Source organism: Dermacentor albipictus, chromosome 6 (assembly GCF_038994185.2).
Source record: "Dermacentor albipictus isolate Rhodes 1998 colony chromosome 6, USDA_Dalb.pri_finalv2, whole genome shotgun sequence".
Classification (NCBI taxonomy): Eukaryota; Metazoa; Arthropoda; class Arachnida; order Ixodida; family Ixodidae; genus Dermacentor; species Dermacentor albipictus.
In genome coordinates, this window is record NC_091826.1 from 13,276,218 (window position 1) to 13,297,844 (window position 21,627).

At 46.6% G+C, this 21,627-nt stretch overlaps 2 protein-coding genes and 1 long non-coding RNA gene across 3 annotated transcripts in view; 2 read left to right on the forward strand and 1 right to left on the reverse strand.

The window, feature by feature from the left end:
* Positions 1 to 192: 192 nt before the first annotated feature.
* Positions 193 to 21,627, forward strand: part of LOC139060782 (uncharacterized) — a 42,661-nt gene continuing 21,226 nt past the window's right edge. The window contains exons 1-2 of the long non-coding RNA XR_011515036.1: positions 193 to 401; positions 7,564 to 7,685. This is a non-coding gene — a long non-coding RNA (uncharacterized lncRNA). The remainder of the gene's footprint in view (positions 402 to 7,563; positions 7,686 to 21,627) is intronic.
* Positions 599 to 4,520, reverse strand: LOC135914252 (omega-amidase NIT2). Its single transcript, XM_065447030.2, has one exon. It carries the CDS (start codon positions 4,154 to 4,156, stop codon positions 3,305 to 3,307), a length of 852 nt encoding a protein of 283 aa, XP_065303102.1. The 5' UTR covers positions 4,157 to 4,520; the 3' UTR covers positions 599 to 3,304.
* Positions 16,612 to 19,774, forward strand: LOC135914251 (aminopeptidase N-like). Its single transcript, XM_065447029.2, has one exon. The coding sequence runs from the start codon at positions 16,647 to 16,649 to the stop codon at positions 19,566 to 19,568; it is 2,922 nt and encodes a 973-aa protein (XP_065303101.2). The 5' UTR covers positions 16,612 to 16,646; the 3' UTR covers positions 19,569 to 19,774.

Sequence of the window (21,627 nt, forward strand, 5' to 3'; positions counted from 1 at the left end):
GACCCCCTCTCCCCATCTTTTGCAACGTTGACGAGTTTATTTCCTTTTTTCAGGCCAGTTACATGGCTCGCCAGTTCTAAAAAAAGGCAAGTTGTAAATAACATGCATTGCCTCCTGTAATAAGGCTTGAAAGAGGCAAATAAACTATGTAATTTTAAGAGTGGAAAGTAGAGTCTTATCACTTACCAGTGGGTGGCATAGCCAGAGGTGGGTGCGTGTGGCGTATACCGGGCTTCACCGCCCTCCCCCACTCCCCGAAATTTTTCCGGCCGGCGCCCTGCGCCCTTTTATTTCTGGCACGTCGCCTATCCTTCGCAAAGGCGCATGTACCTCGAACGCCCGCCCCAGACAAGTAAACAGGATGGTATACGTCTTCAGGCAGATCCAAGGGCTTGCTCAAGGTAATAGCATAGTAATAGTTGTACTATTGTGCACCAAGTATGGGGAACTCAACAGGGAATAATGAAACCTTAGCCCACCTCCTCGCCCCTTAAAAAAAAAAAAGCCTACTTATGTGTTTGTCACCCATCTTACTGAGATAACCCCAAATTACATTAAACAGAATGCAGGGGCAAAAGACAGACAGGAGCAGGGACACTCCACCAGTGCCAACAACTTTATTGGAAGAAAGTGTGCAGTATATATGCATTCACTGTCAATGGTATACAACCATGGTGCGCGACACCATACAGCTGACTCTGAGCCCAATCCACACGTCAACAAAACAATAATGAGCAGTGATGCTGCGTTAATTTCTGTCCATCTCATGCCAGTGTTCTGTACGTCTAATGAAATTCTGGACCGCCTTAGTAAGATAAATTCAGAAAAAGCAGGACATGTCGTACGCATATAATGGCTGACGAAGGCCGAGTATAGTGTTGGGACCAATAATCTATCCTGACGATCAGCAATGCTTTAAGGTCAGAAAGAAAAAATAAATAAAGCATGCTAGAATGAAGAAAGAATATGAAAAGGATGGTCGCACTATTTATAATGAACAATTTACAGCTGTGCAAGACAGAAAGGTCTCTTTTCTGCCACAGGTGTTCAACTCATTGCAACCGTTTCTTCGCTCTGCTTGAAATGGACAAAAAACAGCCAACAAACACTTGCCGCTGCATCCTGCAGAGTAACTGCTATGCTTCTTCAGAGCCACTCAAAGCCAGTATATTAAAAGAACCTTGCACAAACCTTACTGTCAAGTAATGTGGCAATGACATATTCATTTAAGAAAGAATAAAAGGTGAAAAAGTTAGAACTGCATACACCTTTCTGCATAATATATTGTGGTCATTTGTAGAACATACAGTAAGCATATGAGTAGCACATGATAACTCTGTACTACCTCCAACATGGAGCTGAGAAGTGCACACAGACATAGTTTGAAGTGCCTTTCATTGCCTTCATAGCTTCATAGTGTACAGATGGCACTGTCCTGCAACTTTCATAGCGGAGTATAGGTTACAACTGAATTAGCGTCATCTGGAACTAATGTTTAGTCATGAGCGATACAGAACATAGTTGCTCTGTGCATTAGCGCAAGCTCTTCGGCCAGTGGGTGCATGATTGAAAAAAGGGGGCACAAGCAAAACACAAAGGACTTGCACATAAGGAAAAGGCATTAGACACGGACAGATGTGGTCTGTGGTTCCTTTTGTTTGAAACATTGATTGCAGAAATGTTTTGTTTGGCTCTGTGGATTAATATGAGGAAAGGGAAGGGAAGAAAGTGACTTGGAAGGGCAAGGTGCACTGTGACGAGCAGGATCCATAACTGATGTAGGGGCCTGGATTCCTCGGCAAACGCTGTGAAAGGCTCTAGGTTGGCATCATGTCCCTCTAGCCACCCAAAGATCAGATCCAATCCTCATAACTCTGTAACTCGTACTGGCAGAGGCACCTTTTGCAATGCAGTTTGGTGAGCCCAACATTACATGTTTGGCCTAAAGTCTTATGGGTGCTTGCAGGCAGGGTAGGTCTGGCTGCGAGTTCTTTGTCGTCATTTTAAGCTGCACTCAGTGTGCATGTTTTCCTGACTTGCCTTGGCCCTACATGCTGCTTTTATTAGTGAGCCATTTTTTCAAGCAGCTTTGGCATAATGGTGGGCCCAGACTGAAGCTGAAGTAGAGTAGTTGTCCAAGTATGAAGTAGGCCAAGCAGTGGGTGGTGGTTCAGATGTGAAATAAAATGTGGCTTCACTGCAAGCAGCAGTACTTTAATGAAATTCATCATAGAACAGGTGTAATCTGAGCCTGGAGATCACAATGACAATGCGAGTCTGATATTGCATTATTACTAAGCATTTGTTACATGTTGCATAAAGATATAAAAACAAAGGTGCTATCCTGTTTAAAACCAATATGTTTTTAATACTTTTCATTCTCTTCCCTTCCTGTATGCGGCATCTTTTTCTTGCGCTGATTTTCCTCATCAGCGATGTATACTTCTCATTAGCCTTATGCAAGTTTTCATTCATAATTTTTCATGCATCGCACAAACTTGTGAATGGCAAATGCTGTGGGTACAATAACAGCAATGTCTCACTGCTCACTCGGATCCTTTCCTCCCTTTGCCCTTCTCCCTCACGAGCCCAGTCCCCTTCATTCAACTTGCCTTTTCTCCCCATACAACTGAGTTGTGTGCATTAGCACTGCACCCAGGAAATTTTCTTCTCTCTTGTAACAATTGCCAACTAGCTGTTTCCTTCACACTGTCTTTTTCCGCCATGCCTTTTCCCTTCTGCTGTCCTCCTTTTGTATAAAAAACACAAGTTGGACATTCTTCTATTACCGCACATTTTCTTTGACGACTCAACTTTACTCATCTGTAGCAAAAAAATGTTTTTTCTGTTGTTATACTTGCCTTACAAAGTATTACAAGCTGATGGAACATATAAAGATAGCAAGTCACTGTCATTGCTTTATCTCTTAAACTTCTTGCTTTTCTTCTAAAAACTGGCCAGTCACATTGAATGTTGGTGTCAGAGAGAATACTTTTTTACAAACCCGAATAATGGCCAATCCGCTGGTTGAGACTGCTGGAAAATTAAAACAATAGGTTTGTTCCCTTATAGTGACCCTTAAGTTTATACACACTCACACACTGTCACAGACATAATTCACCTAATATTAGTAAGTATCACAGAAACTGGTGAGGCAACAATAACACCAGTAAAGGCCCAGCACAGACCGCACCATCTGCTTCAAAAAATTTTTTCCTTGCAAAAGATATTTATTTGATACTGACAAGACGCTGCGCACTCAGCCGTGGTCCATTAAGTGTCTACCTAGAATATTGAATTGATCTTATATGGCACGGTTACAGTCGCCTTTACTTACAACATCGTAGAGATCGTCCCTTTTCTGCTTCGTAATCGGTATTTGGTTTCTGACGGTCTCCAAATGCTCAAGGTCAACCTCGCCGATGACCAGCTCTTCTTCGGCACCCGCCGAGGCGACAACTTTGCCGAGGGGTTCAACGAGCATGCTGTGACCCCACGCAACGTAAGAAGCACTCTGATCTCTAGCCGGAGACGCGGTGGCCACATACACCTGATTGTCGACTGCCCTGCCGCGCTGCAGCAACTCCCAGTGAAGTGGCCCTGTCGTCATGTTGAAAGCGCCCGGGTAGAATAGCAGCTTGCAACCCTGCTTAGCGTAGAGCTGCGCCATTTGGGCAAAGCGCAGGTCGTAGCAGATGCCAAGGCCCACTCTGCAGTAAGGGGTGTCGAAAGTTGTCAGGCTGTTGCCGGCCGTGAAACTGTCGGACTCCTTGAACGTTATCTTTCCAGGAATGTCGATGTCGAAGAGGTGAATTTTGCGGTGCTTCGCGAGCATTCTGCCGTCGGGACCGTAGACGAGACAAGTGTTGTAGAGTTTGCCGTTCTCTGTTTCGGCCATGGAACCGCCGATGAGATAGACGGCGTTTTCTTGCGCTGCTCTCGACAGCATTTCACTCGTTTCTCCGGGGATTGACTCGGCGTACTTGGGGAAGTACTGAGCGCCGTATGGGAACCCGAAGCATTCGGGCAGGCACACGAGCTTGGCGCCGCTGGTTGCAGCTTTCTTGATTTCATCTCTGGCACGAGCGAGATTTTCTGCTTTGCTCGCTTTTACTGCGAGCTGGATGAGGGCGACACGAAAGCTGGTAATGGCCATTGTCGATCTTTCTTGGTAGGCGGACAAACTTACCAAGTAGTCGGCAATGCACGTAGGAAATCACGCGACTCTCAGCAGGCGCCGGCTTTTGCAGCAGCGTATCGTACCAAAGCTTAAAAGCAAGATTTGAAAACAGCTGCGCGTGAAACAACGGGGCCACAGATAACACATGCAGGCGCGTTGAGCACAGGGACAGGCCAGACAGGTGCGTTTCGAGGGCAACAACCCTCAGAGCGCCAGGTCCACCACAAACCACACTTCAACGAGTGCCGTAAAAAAGCGCGTAATCTTATTTTGACGGCCGAGAGAGGAGGTGGAGAAGGTGAAGGAATGAATACATACTTGAAAAATCACCAATCTCTCACACATTATGATAGAAATTGCAGGGAAGAGCCATGGAACATAACCAAAATCAATAAAACAAAACACGTGACTTAACCAGAAGCCGCGTAATCTAATGCGGAAACGTCACATGACGCGGGTGTTTTGAAAACGCGCACAAGAGCGCGAACTCGCTCTGTGCGTGCGGCGCTGCCTGCGATGCGATCGGAACAAAAACATGTGTTGCTCTGATGAACAAAACTACCTATATAACATAAATGGATGTACGTTTTCCCGGTTTCTGGCGCTATGAGGTGCCTTTGAAGTGTTTCAATACCTTCAGAGCGGTCGCACAACAGCGCGCGTCAGTTTGTTGTTTTTTGGTTTCCGACAAGTCTGCGTTCTGGCACGGAACAAGCAGGCAAGGAGCAGAGATAATCGTCTGCTTGCAACTGATGTAAACTAAAAGAACAATGCCAAACATGCCTTACATAATATGTTCTACTAAAGCTAGCTTAGCGCATACATGTAAAGGTTCCAAAGCAAGTGCACAACATAAAGAGTTGCAATATATAGTTATACAGGTCATTCAGCATTTATAGCATACAGTACAAGATAAAATAAATAAATAAATAAATAAATAAATAAATAAATAAATAAATAACGGGACAGAGGATTGCTTGTGTGCCTCGCCGCTTGTCCGTGCTCCCGTCTTTGTGCTTTAATCGTTGATCAACCGATTATGAATACTGCAACTTCAACATTCAGCTGGTAGTTATTGGGATGGAGGCGAATTTTTTAAATACATATTATTAATCATACAAGTGAACTGCATCAAATGTCATTTTGTAATTGTGCGGTCTAGTAAAAAGTAACAATTTCGCGTACAAGATGAACGGCACTTATTACCTTGATTGTTTGAGCGCAATACTTGCTCTTTATCGGAACCTTTACTCATTTCTGTACTCGCTCGCGAAGATCGCGCCATGCAGTTCCATGCTTTCCCGCTGCCTTTCCTTCCGGAATTGATGCCCTCTTGACATATTGTGCCGTTAGCGAGAGAAGCAGGAACTCCGAACACGGAATGGACGCGTTCCAAGGCGTCGTTGAAGCACTTTTCTATTATTCCATCACGGTCCGCGTCTACGTGAGCACGCGCAGGCATTTGAGGTCTTTTTGGTCCGAGCAATAATTAAAAAAGACAAAGAAACAGCACGCACAAATTACAACAGGGGAGCCATTCTGTAAGAGTCCACCTAGTGTGCATGTCCATTTCGCCTGCTGTTGAAGTTCTGATTGGCTGGGCTGGGCTGCGCGTACGCAGCAAGCACATGCCACAGCCAATCAGCACTTGACGCGGGTGTTGCGTCAGCGGAAGAAATGGACATGTCCACTAGGTTGACTCTTACAGACTTTATGCTTGCAGAGTATCTCCCCTGTACTGGATTCGTGGTGGAAGAGAAAATATGTATAGAGACATGCGTTTTGTCTCAAAATCGTAGAAAGAAGATTTTGTGATTAATGCTGCTCTGTTCTTGCTCAGATTTGGCTAAATGATCGCATTTTATGGTCCGAGTGGTGCCAAGTGTTACGTCGAACGATCCGCACCGCAGCATGCGATATTTCCGCGGAATTTGCGCAAGGACAGAGCAGTGGTAAGTGCCAAATCTTTTTTTGTTTTCTTATACGAAAGCGCACACCTCGAAATTCAGGCCCCAGCGACGCGTTCTGTGGGTAGCAGAGACCGATCTTGAAGGCCATGCTTTTGCCTACTGCATGGTCTGGGGGCGACTTAAGGAGCCGAAAACATGCCATGTTCTGGACCCCCCCCCCCCCCCCCCACACACACACACACACACATTCCCAAGTTATAAGAGAGAGACACAGGGACGTGCGATATCCAGCATAATGTTCCCCGTATTTTCACTCATTTTTATGGTGATGGCGGTTGGCAGAGTTCTCTTAGGAGAACGAGTTAAATGCTGTGGCGTTCTCAATCGCACTTATAACAATGCGGAAGTCTTACACACATTATTTACGGTGAAAGCCTCAATTATCTCGCGCACTTTGAACTTGACCTAGATATTAACGATCACATTTAAGCCAGACGTGTCAAACTTTCGCCTTACATATCGCTCCTGGACCCTATCACGCCGCCATTTCTACGTAATGTTATGTAGATGTCGCGTACAGTTCTACTTCTAATTTCATGCTGCTTCTATCCTCTAATTTATTAGAGGATACGCAGAGAAGTTGACTTTTGGTGGGACTCCCCTGGGCGACTACTCTCTTCAGAGGGAAGAGGGAAAATAGAAAACGGAGACTTCCTGTATTGTTGAAACGTGGTATGCAGTAGTCACGCAAAAGAACAAAACGCCTTGTAGAGATGTAAGTCGGCATATTGGCGTGACAGTCGCTATATGACGACGAAGTTCGCGTGTAAACTGACTTGTTTAATAAGACTTATAGTTTAGTTCCTTTTGCATGAAATAAAGGTCCTAGACCTCTAACCCCACAAAATATGATGTCATGCCTCGGAACGCCTCAAATAATTTAGTATTATGTCTCTTCTACAGCGAGTTTCGGTTTCGCTTCCTCAGGAGGATACATAATGTGTTGTGACGTGATGACACAGCATGAATCACGTGGGAGCAAGGCATTGCGACGTTTTGACACTTGCTCCGGCTCGCTTGGTCGCCTCGTATGCTGTTACTCGCTGTGAAGGCCGATGTAGCAGCATGGCGGACGACCGAGCGAGCTGGAGCGAGTGTCAAAACATCGCAATGTCTTGCTCCCTCGTGATCACATACTGCGTCATGGCATCACAGCACAGTAGTAACAAAACCGAAACTGGCTGCAGAATAGCTACTATATTAATGTATTAAATTATTTAAGGCGCTGTAGGTTTTGACAGTGTCAGGCGTTCAGAGGTACCGGACCTTAACTGAAAGCAAGAAAAAGAAAAAGAAAATAAAGAAATCTTGGAACAACCGTGTCAGTACCCCTATAACTCGCGAATGCACGCTGTCGTCGCTTTATGCTTGCAGAGAGGGTGCCATTAATAATTCTGTTGCCTTTTTTTCCAGCACTCTATTGTGATCACGCGCAGGAACGATTGTTCACTACAATGATTTGCAAGACATCTATATGGAGCACTGGGCCACCTGCAACGACCACTACAATTAGGCAACAAAATATAGCTCCCCTAGTAAGTGAAGTTTATTTACTGGCTATGAACTTACAATCGTAACACGTGAACAAGCGTGAAGTACACCTAAAAATGAAGAGGTTCAGACACCACTCTACATACACTCTAAAAAAAAAAATGCCCGGGAAAATGAGAGTAACCGAACAGTTACTCCTAAAAAGTGAGCTTTCGCCCCACAAGGCACTGACTGCATAAGTTTGTGTGATGTGTGCGAGTTTCGGAGGTGAAGGGCCTCGAGCCGCCCATCGCCGCAAGCCGCACTGCACGCTTGCGGTCGCACGAAAAATTGCACGTATCCAGCACTTGAGTACAAAATACCATTTACACTGTGGGCACAGTGTATACCTTACAAATTGTAAACCGAAATTTGTGCACAAGTGTTTGATGCGTGCAATCGTTCGCGCGACCGCACGCGTGCGGTGCGGCTAGCGGCGATGGGCGGCTGGAGCATAAATCTTAAAGAGACCAACGGCAGGGTGAACAGCAACAGTGTTTTCCCATGCACTTCGATGTTTCCCCCCATGTCGCCGTGTGAAGTGGCGAAAACGGTATGTATATGCCACAATGAACATTTAGACGGTGCGCGTCCTGCTATTTGCTGGTCCTTGCTAAGGAGGATTTCCCGACCGTTCACCGCCACGACGACCTTGCAGTGCTGCTTTTGAAGATTTAACAGATGGTTTGTTGCATGCATAAGCTCACAGAGATTCTTGACGTCACTCGAGCGAACATATAACGGCGATTTTGTACCTGGGGTGAAACGGCGTGTGACGGGAGGCGTCGTCTTCGGTGTACTTTCCGAACAACTCCCAGAATGTAACCAACGCAAGAGTACACTACCAACAGTATCCCCCTGTAGCGGCTGCGGGAAAGGGCTGAGGAGGCGGGTGTGGGGAAGAAGGCAGCCGCCTTGCACGCCTACGCTCGCGCTGCTGAAGACAAAACACGTATGTCGAAAATGTTTATGCGTACGACCACCTGCACTACCGCTTCAGATGTGCCGCAGTTAACGGCTCTGCTTTCTGCGGAATTACGCGATGAAACGACAAGGGCTACCTAAATATCCTCACTGCAACAAATATGCCACTTGAAGCGAACTATTATTTTAATAGGGCGAACGATCTAGAAACGTCCGTTAGGCAGTGTGCGCACGTTGACAATCGTGGTCAGCGTTTCTTGCGCAATTTTTATTATACGATATTTGCTTCACGTTGGTGCCTTTAAGCGGCGCCGGACACCTATTTTCAGACCTAAAGCCACGGGTAAATGCACCACAAACTGTAGGGGTGTGCGAATATTCAAAACTTTCGGATAACGAATCGAATTGCCACTATGCATAAATGCGAATATTTTTCGAATACTTTTCGAATATTTCATTCAGAGCGTCAACTGCGCCAAATTAAACATAAAATTATATCGTAGCAAAGTACAGTAAAAGTTTTCACCCCTGCGGGCATAGCGAGGACTTTAAACATGGGAACTTGCGTAGTGGGGCCTGCTACTTCACTTAGCTAGCCATACTTTAAGGGCGGTACAGGGGTCATTCGCACTCTTTGCAGAGTCCTGTGCATGCGAAGAAACTACTTGCTTGCTCTTAACGCTCCAGTAGTGCTTTTAATAAACAACGCTTCATACCGTGCTATGTCGTGACAGAAACTTACTAACTTTAAAAATAGTGAGATGTGAACATCGTTTTATATTATTCTGATAATGGCTATACATTATCCGAAACCTATTCGAAATTATTAGACATTCGATTCGATTCACTTTTGGTACTATTCGATTCGTATTCGATTCGATTTAAGAATCATTATTCGCACACTCCTAAAAGTCTGCTCACAACAAAGAACACATAAAACACACTGGACCGTAAAGAAATCTCACAAAAGAGGTCACAAAACAATAAAGTGTAAAGACAGCTCGCATAGGTTCACTAAACACAGGCATCTTTCTCCTCAGAGCGTGGTATATAGGTAGAACATGCATGCTCGTTCACTTCGAAAAGTACGCATACAATAGGTTTCAGATCATCAAGGATTACGAGAAATTACAGGATCGCATCAGCTCTCCCACGCAAAGAATCTAGGATATTGTATCCCTTGACCTCCTGTTGAAAACCACAGAAAAGAGCAAAAGGAGGCAGCGCAAGACGAGGCTGCAGATATTCAAGTCTCGCAAGTCCGCGCCCACACTTTTTCACATGCCATACTGCACGCATTCAAGAGAGGATGCCTCAATCGTGTAAAAAACACACATGCACACACTACTGACGCCAGTCTACACTGTTTGTCGTGCTGAATGTGTATGCACATTATATTAACGGGGACCCAGTCTCCGCTACTTGTAAACACTGCATAGCTTATATCCCTCGAATCAGCAAATCCTGTGAGAGTGTTTCCCGTCACATCCACTTTCAAGAACGCGACACTTTCTAAATTACCACCGCACAAACGCCTTGGCAAATGGGAGAGGTGGACCACTCCCCACGTAAGTCCGAAAAAAATATGGTGGCCTCATCTGGTGCAGAACGTAAAGAATGGGCTGGGGTAAGAGTCCTGACCCTACCAAAGAGGTCTGGACTGAGGCCTTAGTTCGGGATATGGGACCGAAAGATGTTTTGCAAGAGGGTCTGAACTTGAACTTGTTGGTGCGGCCTTCATGACAGAAGAACAGCGCGACAAACGGAATGAGAATGAGATGGACTGGACTATAGGCACTGACCAGAAAGTGCGTTTCTTTTGCAACCGAAGTATATACGCTTTAAGCGTATGTACTTTGGTATAAAATGGAGAAGAAAGAGGACGTTTAGAAGCAAAACGAAACAAGAGTGCCCTATCGCCCAGTCACGGAGACAGCTCATTTCTTTCTAGGTCAGGGCCACTAATGGCAAGATGACACATAATGCCTCTTGCAATTCATAGTGAATGCCTCGTAGGTTTCACGAGCGCGTGTGTCCAGATACCTGCGCAAAATAGGCGCTCGGTGAAAGATAGTTTCGCACCCCGAAATAAGCTTGCTTGTTTGTAGTCAGTGCCTAGCCCTCTCGGCTCTCATCCGCTTCATCGTAATGTTTTTCCGTCATAAAATATATATATATATATATTATATTCTCTCCCTCATGTGTGTCCACTCGCTCGCCGTTGTCGTAAACAGTCAGTTACATGTGAACAACATCCTTCTTTGGTGGTCACACTGTCCAACGAAGTACTATGGTTTTTTTCCCAACGTGGTAAGAAATGGTGACGGGGCAGGCGAATAGCTGAAAATAAGCGAGTAATGTATCGTGCCTTTTCCTTTTAGCAAGTTCCGACGCCGTACACCGGCTTTTGCCGGCTTGGTTCCTCACGTTAAACCAGCACGTGCCTGGTCCGATGTAGTTCGCAACAGTGTTCTTTCAATTAAAGAAAAAGTGATTCTGTATGAAATTTAATCGGCATGTCTGCATCGCTACTGTGACCTTCGGCGTACATGCTCTGAACCGAGTGTTTTCCCCGTCGGAAGAATCGCGATGCGTTGGATGCGCCCGGCGAATAGACGGTTGTACGTCTATTCAGGTGTACGTGGCTTCAGCTTCTGCGGCCACGGACGAACGCGCCTGCTACGTGGCGTGGGGTCACAGCATGTTGATGGATCCTATGGGTAACGTTGTGACGTCGGCTGGTGCAGCAGAAGAGCTTGTCATTGGTGACGTCGACCTAGATCTCTTGGCATCCGTGAGAAACCAGATACCGATCGCGAAGCAGAAGAGAGACGATATCTATTAGAGCTGACTTGAGCAGTCCTACCAACGGATATCGCATGACGTTGCCAGTAAGCCAGCACGCGCATTAGGATCACATTCTAATACATTTCAGGTGATGTCACGGTCAAGCAGCGGTATGGCGCTGCGGATGTGGCTACAGCGAAACAACCTGCGGCATCACTTTTGGCCTTCTTATATGTGCTGGCACTCGATTCGCGTAGCTAGCACACCTGTATGTATTTTCAATCTTTATGACATTACTGCGAGAGAACCAAAAGCGATATCAGCTGAAATTTGTAGGGGTTGGTCGGCATCATGCAAGATGTTGTGGGCAGATAGTAACCTTATTTTTTTTTTAAGTGCCAATCAAGAGACTGTGTCACCAATTTCTGCGGGGTATTTGTTCGGTCATATTTGGGCGCAGGTTTCTAAAATGTTCAAACGATCTCTCTAGGAAAACAATACTGCCTAGGAATGTTAAATTTAGCCGAGAGGCAGAGCATTCTTACTTCGAACTGTTCCTTAGATCCGTAAAAAATTGGCACTGTTTTATATTATGTAGCGTGGCAGTGTCCGCGACCGACGGAGGGGCATCTTTCAAGGTGTAGTTCAGGTCATTGCGGCGATCTGCCAGGAGTGCTCGGAGGATATGCTGGAAATCTATAGCTTGCTTCACAGGACCATGTGTCTTGCACAGCTCGTTTGAAAAACAGGTGAAGTACAAGACAGGAGAAGCGCTTATTTTCAACTAGATAGGAAGAGTTTACTTTGAAAACGTCAAAATATACACGGTGTCCCACGTAATTTTAACCAAACTTTAAAAAATATGCAAATGCCTCGCAGCTGGACAGAACCAAGGTAATGTTGGGTGCCGTCGCTTGGACACACTCAGCTAATTTTTCTCACTCCGCCTAATTACATAATTAGCCTTAATTCATTATACAACTTCTCAAATATTATAATTAGATTAAAAGTGTCAATGAGAAAATTGTGGAGGAACATGAAAAAACTCCCGATACAGCTTTCTGCTGCTCAATGCGTGCTACATAAGTGTTTTTGCGAAAGTGAAGGAAGCTCGCAAATATACGGAAAGGGCCTCGAGTAGCCAGTTGCGCGGCAATTTTGCGTGTATTCGCGGGAAACGAGAACGAGAAAGTGATCGGTACAAGAATAGCTTCCCAGGATTACTCGCAAATGATTAAAATCAGCACAGATTTGCATGGGCATGTCAAATAAAAAAAATTCGGGCGAACTATTGATGAAGTATTTTTTGTATTGAAAACGAAATCAGATACGGCAAGCCAAGCACCCCTGTGGCTGAAGCCCAGAACCGAGGCCTCGAGAGAAAGGGTAATTGATGAATTTAGAGAATGTAGAAACAAGCGAAACAGAACTTCGAGAACCCTGTTTCGTTGCCTCTAGAATTGATCGCAAAATAAAAAGTACTGACCAATTGTGTCTGACTCAGTATCATCATCAGACCAGCCCTATGCAAATAAAAATTTATTGGTGGAATGTGGCATTGAAATCCTGTAAATATTGTGCCTTGAATTTTATAAGTGCTACACTAAAGGGTAGGTGGAACATTGCTTACTTTTCATGACCGTTTTGCTACTGCCGCAAGCCGAAATTCGTTAATGCCCTTTGTCTACAATAATGTTTATACAAATTCTATTGAATCCACACTCAGGGTCGTTACGTCTGAAAGAACGAAACTGACGTGGAGAGGTATATTGAGACTCGTGTTGAAGTTTTATTAAGCAGTGTATTCATATTAACCAGGTGTCTTGTTAGATAACAATTTTGAAATCGAGTTTTAATTGTAACTTGGAATAAGCCACCAATTTCTCGGCTAATGCCCCATAGTGGGTAGGCGGCATACTTTCGATAGGCAACAGCAACAATAACGAGAAAAGGAGTAAGAATGGGCAGTCCCGGGCTGCGTAGCTTGCGCCCATTTCTTTGTATAAGTGTGGTCTAAATGGCGCAAAATTACGGCCTTATCAGATACAGTTTGCATCCTCTTCCTACGATTCCCGGACAACTTCCAAGACGAGCTGTGTAGCCCGACAATGGTTCTAGGGAACTCTAGATACGCCTGTCGCATCGGTCCTTCACATGCTGCTGAGTCCTTTCATACAAGCAGTGCCGTTTACTTGCAGCCCGTCGAGAAATATCACTGGTAAGCGCAATTCGAAGATGGTCTTGCAGGCTGAGTAAAATTGTAAACGGATATGTGTCAAGGCGTCAAGAAGAGTGCGTCTGGGAAAGGCGGGCCCGAACGCAAATCGATGAAATCGAAGAGACAAAAAGCAGACGGCAATGAAAACAAAGAAAACAAAGAAGCGACAGGGTCACCTCGGCCAAGAGACGAGATGAGGACAAAAGCAGGCAGGGATGGAGAAACCACTGTCGCGAAGGCAACGTCCCGAGGCGAGATAGAAGTCTTGTCAACAGGTGTTGCTGGAAAGAAGGCCACGAATCGCGGCAGACTGGCAGCTGAGAGCTCCGTGACAACAGAAATCATTTCGACTGTGTCATACACGGTGAAGACAGAAAGTGCGTGCCCTCGCCGAACCGAACGGGGGCAATCTTCAAGCCGAAACACATCGAGGACATGTCGAAGCAAGACGCCGAAGACGTCGAAAGCAAGCCGCAGTGGCAAGAAGCTCCACCGTAGCCAAAGTGGACACCTAAACAAAAAGGGTCAACGTCGGAAGAGCAGATCGCTGAGCAAAACCAGTGTTGGAGCATCGACGCGCAAACGGCAACGTCGCCCAAGGAACGCGTCCGGGAGTACCAAATACAGCAGCAAATGTGAGAGCTGCCATCGATCGAGATCTGCATCATCGAGTATTAGCGGCGAGAAAAAATACGCAGCTAAGAAGACTAGGTCAAAAGGAACATTTTTGAGCGGTTACAGTGGAAAGAAGCACGTGTCCGAAAAGCAACGACGGCTAAGAAGAACATCCCAGAGCAGCGGCAACGCTAGCTCGAGTAATACAAAAAGGACTAAGAAGTCAAGAAGTGGCTCCTCATGCAGAAGCGTTGGACGGAAACCTGTGAGTAGGAGGTATCGTCCGTCAAGTAGTCAGCCATCAAACAGCGTCAATGGGAGGAAGCGCGCAGTTAAAAAACCACACGTATCAACCAGTAGACATTCGACCAGTGGCGGCGGCAGGAAAAAGCACAAGGTGGGAGGGGAACATCTGTCATCCAAAAGTAGGTGCTCCGGCAGAGACGCGTGCTATATCAAACGCACGACCAGCAGGCAACAATCGCCAAGGAGCCAGTCACTGCGTTGCAGGGTTGGTGAAAAATCCAGTGCTGAAAAGGGACGGTGTTCGACGTCGAAACGAGATCCCACGAGGTTACGCAGATCGACGAGCAGTTCTTCGCGATCGAGAACAGTCAGGCGTAAGCCAACCAGGAGGCATCAGTCACAAGGAAGGGAGTCATCGCTTAGTAGCACCGAGGTCAAACGAAGGGCAAAAGTGCGGCACCGGTCACTTCGCAGCCAACAAATGAAATGTAGAAAGAAGTCCAAGGTCACTGACGAGTACCAGTCGTCGAGAAGCACGTCCTCGAGTCTAAGAACCACGCAGAGGCATAGGACCAGGAGGAAGCGGCAGCCAAGCAGAGCTTCATCAGTCGTGAGCGATGATGATAAACGGAGGGCTAAAAAGTTACGTCTGTCAAAAAGCAAAACGTCGGCAAACGGCAAGCGGCATTTACTAGCAGCCAAAAACGCAAACCACACAAGAGGATGGTCCTCGACCTCAAGTATACGCAGCAAGCACAATAACAAAAGCAAATGGGAGTCGAAGTCTCGAAGGTCAAGTGCTGGCAGTAAATGTAGGCGTAAAGCTAAGCCTGTACGGCGGTCAAGAAGCAGACATTCGGGTAGGAGTGCATTGCACAAACCAACGACCAAGAGGATTCTTCCGTTATCAGGCAGCCCTTCAGGAAGGCGTCGGCGTTCAGGTAGTCGTTCGTCGACCAGCAGTGACAGGGGTAAATTCAAGAGGCATCGCCGGACCGGATCAAGTCCACCGAGCAATATCAGTGGCAGCAAGCACATCTGCAGAAAAATACGACGTTTCCCAAGCAGGACTTCCAGTCGAGGGAGTGCTAGCCGGAAAAGCAGCGAACGAAGTACCTGGGTATCGCGTGCATCTACGCGAAAGTGCAATAAGAAGGCAGCTGACGTTAAGGAAAGACGAAAAAGCGCGAAAATGAGCTCGATATCGACAAATACGAAAAGACTAACTATGGCTGAGATTTTTTGTATGTCACCACGGCAGGAGCCAAAGTAGTGCTTCCATCCAAAGGAACTATGACGACGCTATCGACAAGCTACGTTTCAAGACCGGAAGAATAAGCGTTATGCTCCAATCGCATTCAATGCACTGAACTATCCGTAAATTTTACTATGGCTTTGGGCCGAGTTACGCCTGAATTATAAATTTTATGTTCTTGCGTATGACTTATTATTTCTCAGGTTTTCGCTTTAGTGGAAAAACGAATCTCGTGAACTTCGTACTGTGTGGACAAATATCTGGCTATTAATGGGTGCAGTTGAAAGCTCCTGCTTGGAACTACAAAAATAGGCAGTGCGCTTATTTATTATGCCTAATACTATACCAGTATAGAATGGCAGACCTGACTTGCTTCTAGATGGCTTTGAAAAACGAGTGTTTCACGTGAGCCGAGAAGTAGTGTGAAAAGTGACGCTGTATTAAAAACTGCGAGCGACGCTACCATGTAAAGCTTCACCATTTAGTCTGTTGGTATTCCAGTGTCTCGTACGCGGCAAGACACTGGATTTCCTGATTTGATAATCTACTTACAGTACTATTTTCTCGGATAACCTTGAGAATTCGCAAGCAAAGCTCAAAGCTAACATGCTATTGAGGTTCTCTAACGATACTTGCAAAACCCTAACTAGAATAATTATTATTCATAAGACATACATTTAAACAACTCCGTGTTCCATGAGAAGGGGGCGTGGAACATCATTTTTGGGGACTTTCAATGGCTGCACTTCGAGCTCGAAACACTTTTACGGGCTTGAAGTCACACACATTTATCCTCTTAAACAATTAACGCTTTGAAAGTTCGTACCAACGTTTCAAAACAAATCACTTCGTGGTTAGATAACAGATATTCGGGAGAGAATGGCCAAAGGATGAGAGAAGAGAAAGACGACATGAAATGCAATGCAGAGGCAGAGCCAGAGCCAGACGCTGCTTGAGGGCCTCCTACAGGAGCCGCCGCGACCGCCCGAAGCAACACGCCGCCGATTCCTCGACTGGCTCCCCTTCGGATTATCGGGCGCTTCCCAGTCGTCCACCAACAGTGCCGACCATGAGATACGGAACTTTGTCTTGTTCGCCTGCCTAGTCAGCTTCGTCTTGCTCATGTCCTTCTTCGCCGTGCCGAACCGATCGAAAGCCAAGAATGCCACTCAAGCGGCGATGCAGAAGTCGGCGCCTGGTGCTGACCTCAGGGTAGCGCAGGGCAGTGTATCTTCGCAGACCGAACAACGTGCCACGCTCCCAGGAAACGTGATACCCGTGCACTATGATTTAGTCCTCAACGTCAGCAGTATCGAGGTGGGAGGCATGTACCGTGGTAGAGTGAACATGGTTATCGACTGCGTCGAGAAAGGCTCCACTACCATCACAGCGCATGCCGCGAACGTCACCGTTCAAGAAGCCAACATCAGCACGTACTCGGGCAACCAGAAGATTAGCAACGTGGTTATCAATCAGCGCTCATCGCAGCCCGATCTTGTCGACACGGTTGTGTTTGATTTGGGCTTCGAACTGGTCCAAGGCACTGTGTACAACCTCACGGCCACTTTTAGCGGGACTTATCGTGCGGAGTACGCGGGTCTGGTTGTCAGAAACTACAGCGGAGAAGGTGGGATGGTGACTAAGATCATGACAGCCCATTTGTGGAACGGAAATGCCAGGTACGCTTTTCCCTGCTTCGATGACCCGGCTCTGAAGGCCACTTTCAACCTGACTATCGTGCGCGACAAAGACTTCGAAACCCTTTCTACTTGGGACTTGAAGAACACCACAATATTTCTGGGAAACGAGCGTATGGATCGCTTTGAAATGTCGGTGCCCATCACGCCGTCCCAGCTTGTCTTCGCTGTGTTCACAGGGCTTGAAATGATAAATGACGGCTACTCGAAGTTGTTCGCCATTCGTTACGACTTGCCTTACCTTGACATGGCTCTCAAGTCCTTCGTCAAGATGTTTGACTACATGGGTCAATTGCTGAGTGTGCCCTTGCCCTTTCGAAAAGTGCACATCATCGCCATTCCCGATGCAAAGGAAAGCGTCTCTCCAAACTGGGGACTGGTAATTCTCGGTGCGCCCACCGTAGCCTACGACGAAGAGTCCTTGAACACACAGAGGCGCGAGTCTATCCTCACGAAGCTCGCCCATGTCGTTGCGCATCAGTGGTTTGGAAATCTTGTCTCTTCGCGGCAATGGGACGATGTCTGGCTTTTCGAGGGACTTGCTTTCGTATTCCAACGAATAATGCTTCGTGACATCTTCCAAGCTAAAGTATCGGACAGTCATTTCGCCAGAAGGGTCGCCGATGTGCTACGCGCAGAGGACATGAAAAAGAGACTGTCGAGGCCTCGCAGGTGGCTGCCCGGAATTTGCGATCATCCGCTCCTGTTGAGGTCAGAAATGATCATGGACGTCGTCTTCCAAAGCTTAACAACAGAGGACTTCGTCAAATCTGTTGCCACTTTTCTCAATAGAACTCGCTACAGAGCAGCAAGTGTAAAGGACCTGCTGCTCGCCTTCCGGCTTCAGAATGGTTCGTCGGATGTCGCGGACAAGATGGAAACGTGGATTAACAACATCGGCTATCCCCTAGTCACAGTTAAGAAGTACGCTCACCGACCTGGTTTCAAGAGGCTGTCACAAGTGTCAGTATGCTACGGTGGCGTCAAGTGTTTCAACCAGTCATGGCAGCTGCCGCTGCACTACGTCGTTTACAAACGCACGGGTGAAATCACCGAAGGTACACTGTGGTTGCTCCAGTCCGAACTAAACTTCTTCTTGAAGGCTGTAGATGATGACATTGTCCTCTTTAACAAGAAAGGCCTCGGATACTACAGGGTCAATTATGAACAAGGTGAATGGACTTCAATCATCAAGGCGCTCCATAATGCTACACTGTTCGACTCCGGCACAAAACTTCGCCTTCTCGACGACATCTTCAAGCTAGCTGACGCCGGAGTGACGCCGTATGCCAACTTCTTCGCTGCGGCCTTGCACGTCAAAAACGAGAGGGACCAAAACTTGTGGGCAGCATACGGGGACATTGCTTCATACCTGGACACCATGCTTCTTCAAAGCGAGTTCGAGGATTCGTGGCGCTCTTACAACCACAGGCTGCTCGAAGACGTGGTTGGCGACATTATGAAGGGCAACAACCGCGCATACTCTAAAGCATTTCAGAGGCAGATCATGGAACGAGCCTGTTGGTACGCCGAACCACAGTGTATTCTACTGGCGCGAGATGTGCTCAACGGTTATATGACTGGCCAGAGGAAGACGGTCATTGGAGCTCCGCTGCCAGACGGGAAACTTCTGTGTGCCGCGATATTGCATGGTTCTGTGCAACTGTGGGACATGCTGTGGTCCAAGCTGTTCTCCGCTGCCAGCCTGGAACACGCAGCTGTTCCACTGGACGCCGTGCTTCACGGGCTTAGTTGCACTTCGGATCGCCACCGATTATGGAAACTTCTCAATGAGACAACAGTGTCAGCTCTGCTCAAAGACCACCGTACCTTCGTGATGCACAATATCGCCGCTTCCAAGACCTCCAGTGAGGTGATGATGGAGTTCCTCCTGTCGAAGTGGCAAGAGGCAGGGAAGAACAACACTGCAAGCATTGATAAAAACGTTCGTGACGCGCTGTTCGGAATGGTGTCCCGAAATGCCAAAACAACACATGAGGTCAGCTTGCTCACTGCCGCCCTGGCGACTACGACAAACAACCGGCTCTTGTCGGAAGCGTTCACGCTTGCCGTTGAACAGCGAAAGCATTACACTACCTGGCACAGGGACCATGATTCAGAGCTTGTGAAAGCCTTCGCTGCCTAAGTCACTTGTTACGAGCGTGAGTTTAAGTGCGCGTGTGTTGGCGTGTTTGTAGGTGTGTGTGTTTTTTGTTGAGTTACGTGGTGGCGAAAATTTACATCGCACTTCAAAACGAAAATCGCGTATGTAACCCCAGTAGCTGTTCAAAAGAACAAAGCAGTGACTCATACCCAAACTTTCGCCCTCGAATAAATAGTCCATGACTCTTTCCTGACTGTTTTGAACAAAGTGTTGTGGCGGTTCAGGCATACTGTACCGGAAGAAAGAAAACACTATTTGGAAAGTTGCGGTTAGTCTGCATGCATTTTCACAAAATTCGCAAAATGTTTTACTGCGGTAAGCAGTTATGAGCTTGATGTGGAGGTGTCCGTGCGACTAGGTAGCTGTTGACAAAATTACTAGAAGGAACTCGAACGTTAGTGCCTACGAGAGCGACAGGCATGGCAGTTCAGTCAGCATGGAAATGATGGTAGCATAACTTGATGATGATCATGAGAATAACGATAAAATAAATTATGCTGCAACACATACGTTTCCAACATAAGTTGGACTACGGCAAACTTGCTCAGCTGTAAATTAAAGCAGGCTTCCCCTGACACTTGGTTAACAGTGTAATGTTGATATCACGCAACATAAACTGCAATATTCATGTAGTACTGTAGGGTCCCTTACGTTACTATTAACACCAACATTTTGAAAGGGATACAGGGTAAAGCTGTAAGATTAACCTTCTCCCAATTTCGCTCAACTGATTCCCTAACCAGCACAATGCACTAAAAACAAATATAAGGCATGGCGGCGTTGAAGGGAAATTCAGACAGTATGCAATTTATTTTTTTTTCGCTTAAAAACAATTATTTCTCTCTTAGTACACAAATTTATCTAAAATCACTTGTAGCCCGCCGGACAAGGCATCGTCGCGCTGAATCTTGATCACCAGAACTTACCTATATTTAGAGCTTTCTTTCCGTGTACAGTGACAGATTGGAACAACTTCACTGTACTAAATTTAAGCATAACCGAACAATAGGTGGTGGCTAAATGTGTTTTGTGCTTTACATAGGTTCTGTGCCTTTAGTTATATCGCGTTGTTTCGCATTTGGTCAGTTTTTTCTTCGTTCTAGATGTTTTATTGGCTTGAATGTTTCTTATCCTTTTAACTGAATTCTTTTGTTCAAATTTATTTGAGCCATCAATGGCGCTTGCATATATTCGAGAATATGCGACACTATTCGCGTCGCTCGAATACAAGACTGTTTCGGTATAGAATCGGCGACAACATTCAGAAACCTTCGAATATGGCGGGTGCATCTGGCGCCGAGCGATAACTTGATAACAGCGAAAGTTCGGTGGAAGGCAGCCATCGAAAAAAAGTAAAGCCAGTTCCACACTGTGAAAGCTGCCAAAACAGTGAAGCTGGTGGTTGTTTTCTCAAGCTTGAACTCGTGTTTGGCGCGATTTTCATGAAAGCCCTTTGTCTCGATATCGTCGTTTTGTTAGATTCGAGCTTCGGTTCCGGATTGCGCACACTCTTCACTTGCGTGAGTTTGTGATCAAACAACATTCTATCACACATCTTGCAGCTGTGGCCGCACTCACGATCGCGGAATTCTCTCTTGAACCGTCCATCGGCACCCTCCGTCTGAGGAATCCCTCTGCGTCCAGGTCTCTGCTCGGCCTCTTACTCTCGAAGTTAAAAAAAATTAAATTATGGGGTTTTGCGTGCCAAATCCACGATCTGATCGTGAGGCTCGCCGTAGTGGGGGACTCCGTAAATTTGAACTACCTGGGGTTCTTTAACATGCAGCTAAGTCTAAGTACACGAGTGTTTTCGTATTTCGCCCACATCGAAATGCGACCACCGTTGCCGGGATTCGATCTCGCGACCTCGTGTTTAGTAGCCCAACACTATAGCCACTAAGCAACCACGGCGGGTATTCTCGATGTTGGGGGTTAGCTTGACTCTGCTGGCGCTTGACTTGCGTTGCCTCCTTATTAAAGGGGGGGGGGGGGGGGGGTTGGCTTGCGTCTACACGCGCTTGGCTTGCGCTTCCCGTTCTCG

What these genes read in the sequence shown, in the direction of transcription:
- LOC135914252 (XM_065447030.2), bottom strand. Translation starts at nt 4,156, where the DNA reads ATGGCCATTACCAGCTTTCGTGTCGCCCTCATCCAGCTCGCAGTAAAA.
- LOC135914251 (XM_065447029.2), top strand. Translation starts at nt 16,647, where the DNA reads ATGCAGAGGCAGAGCCAGAGCCAGACGCTGCTTGAGGGCCTCCTACAG.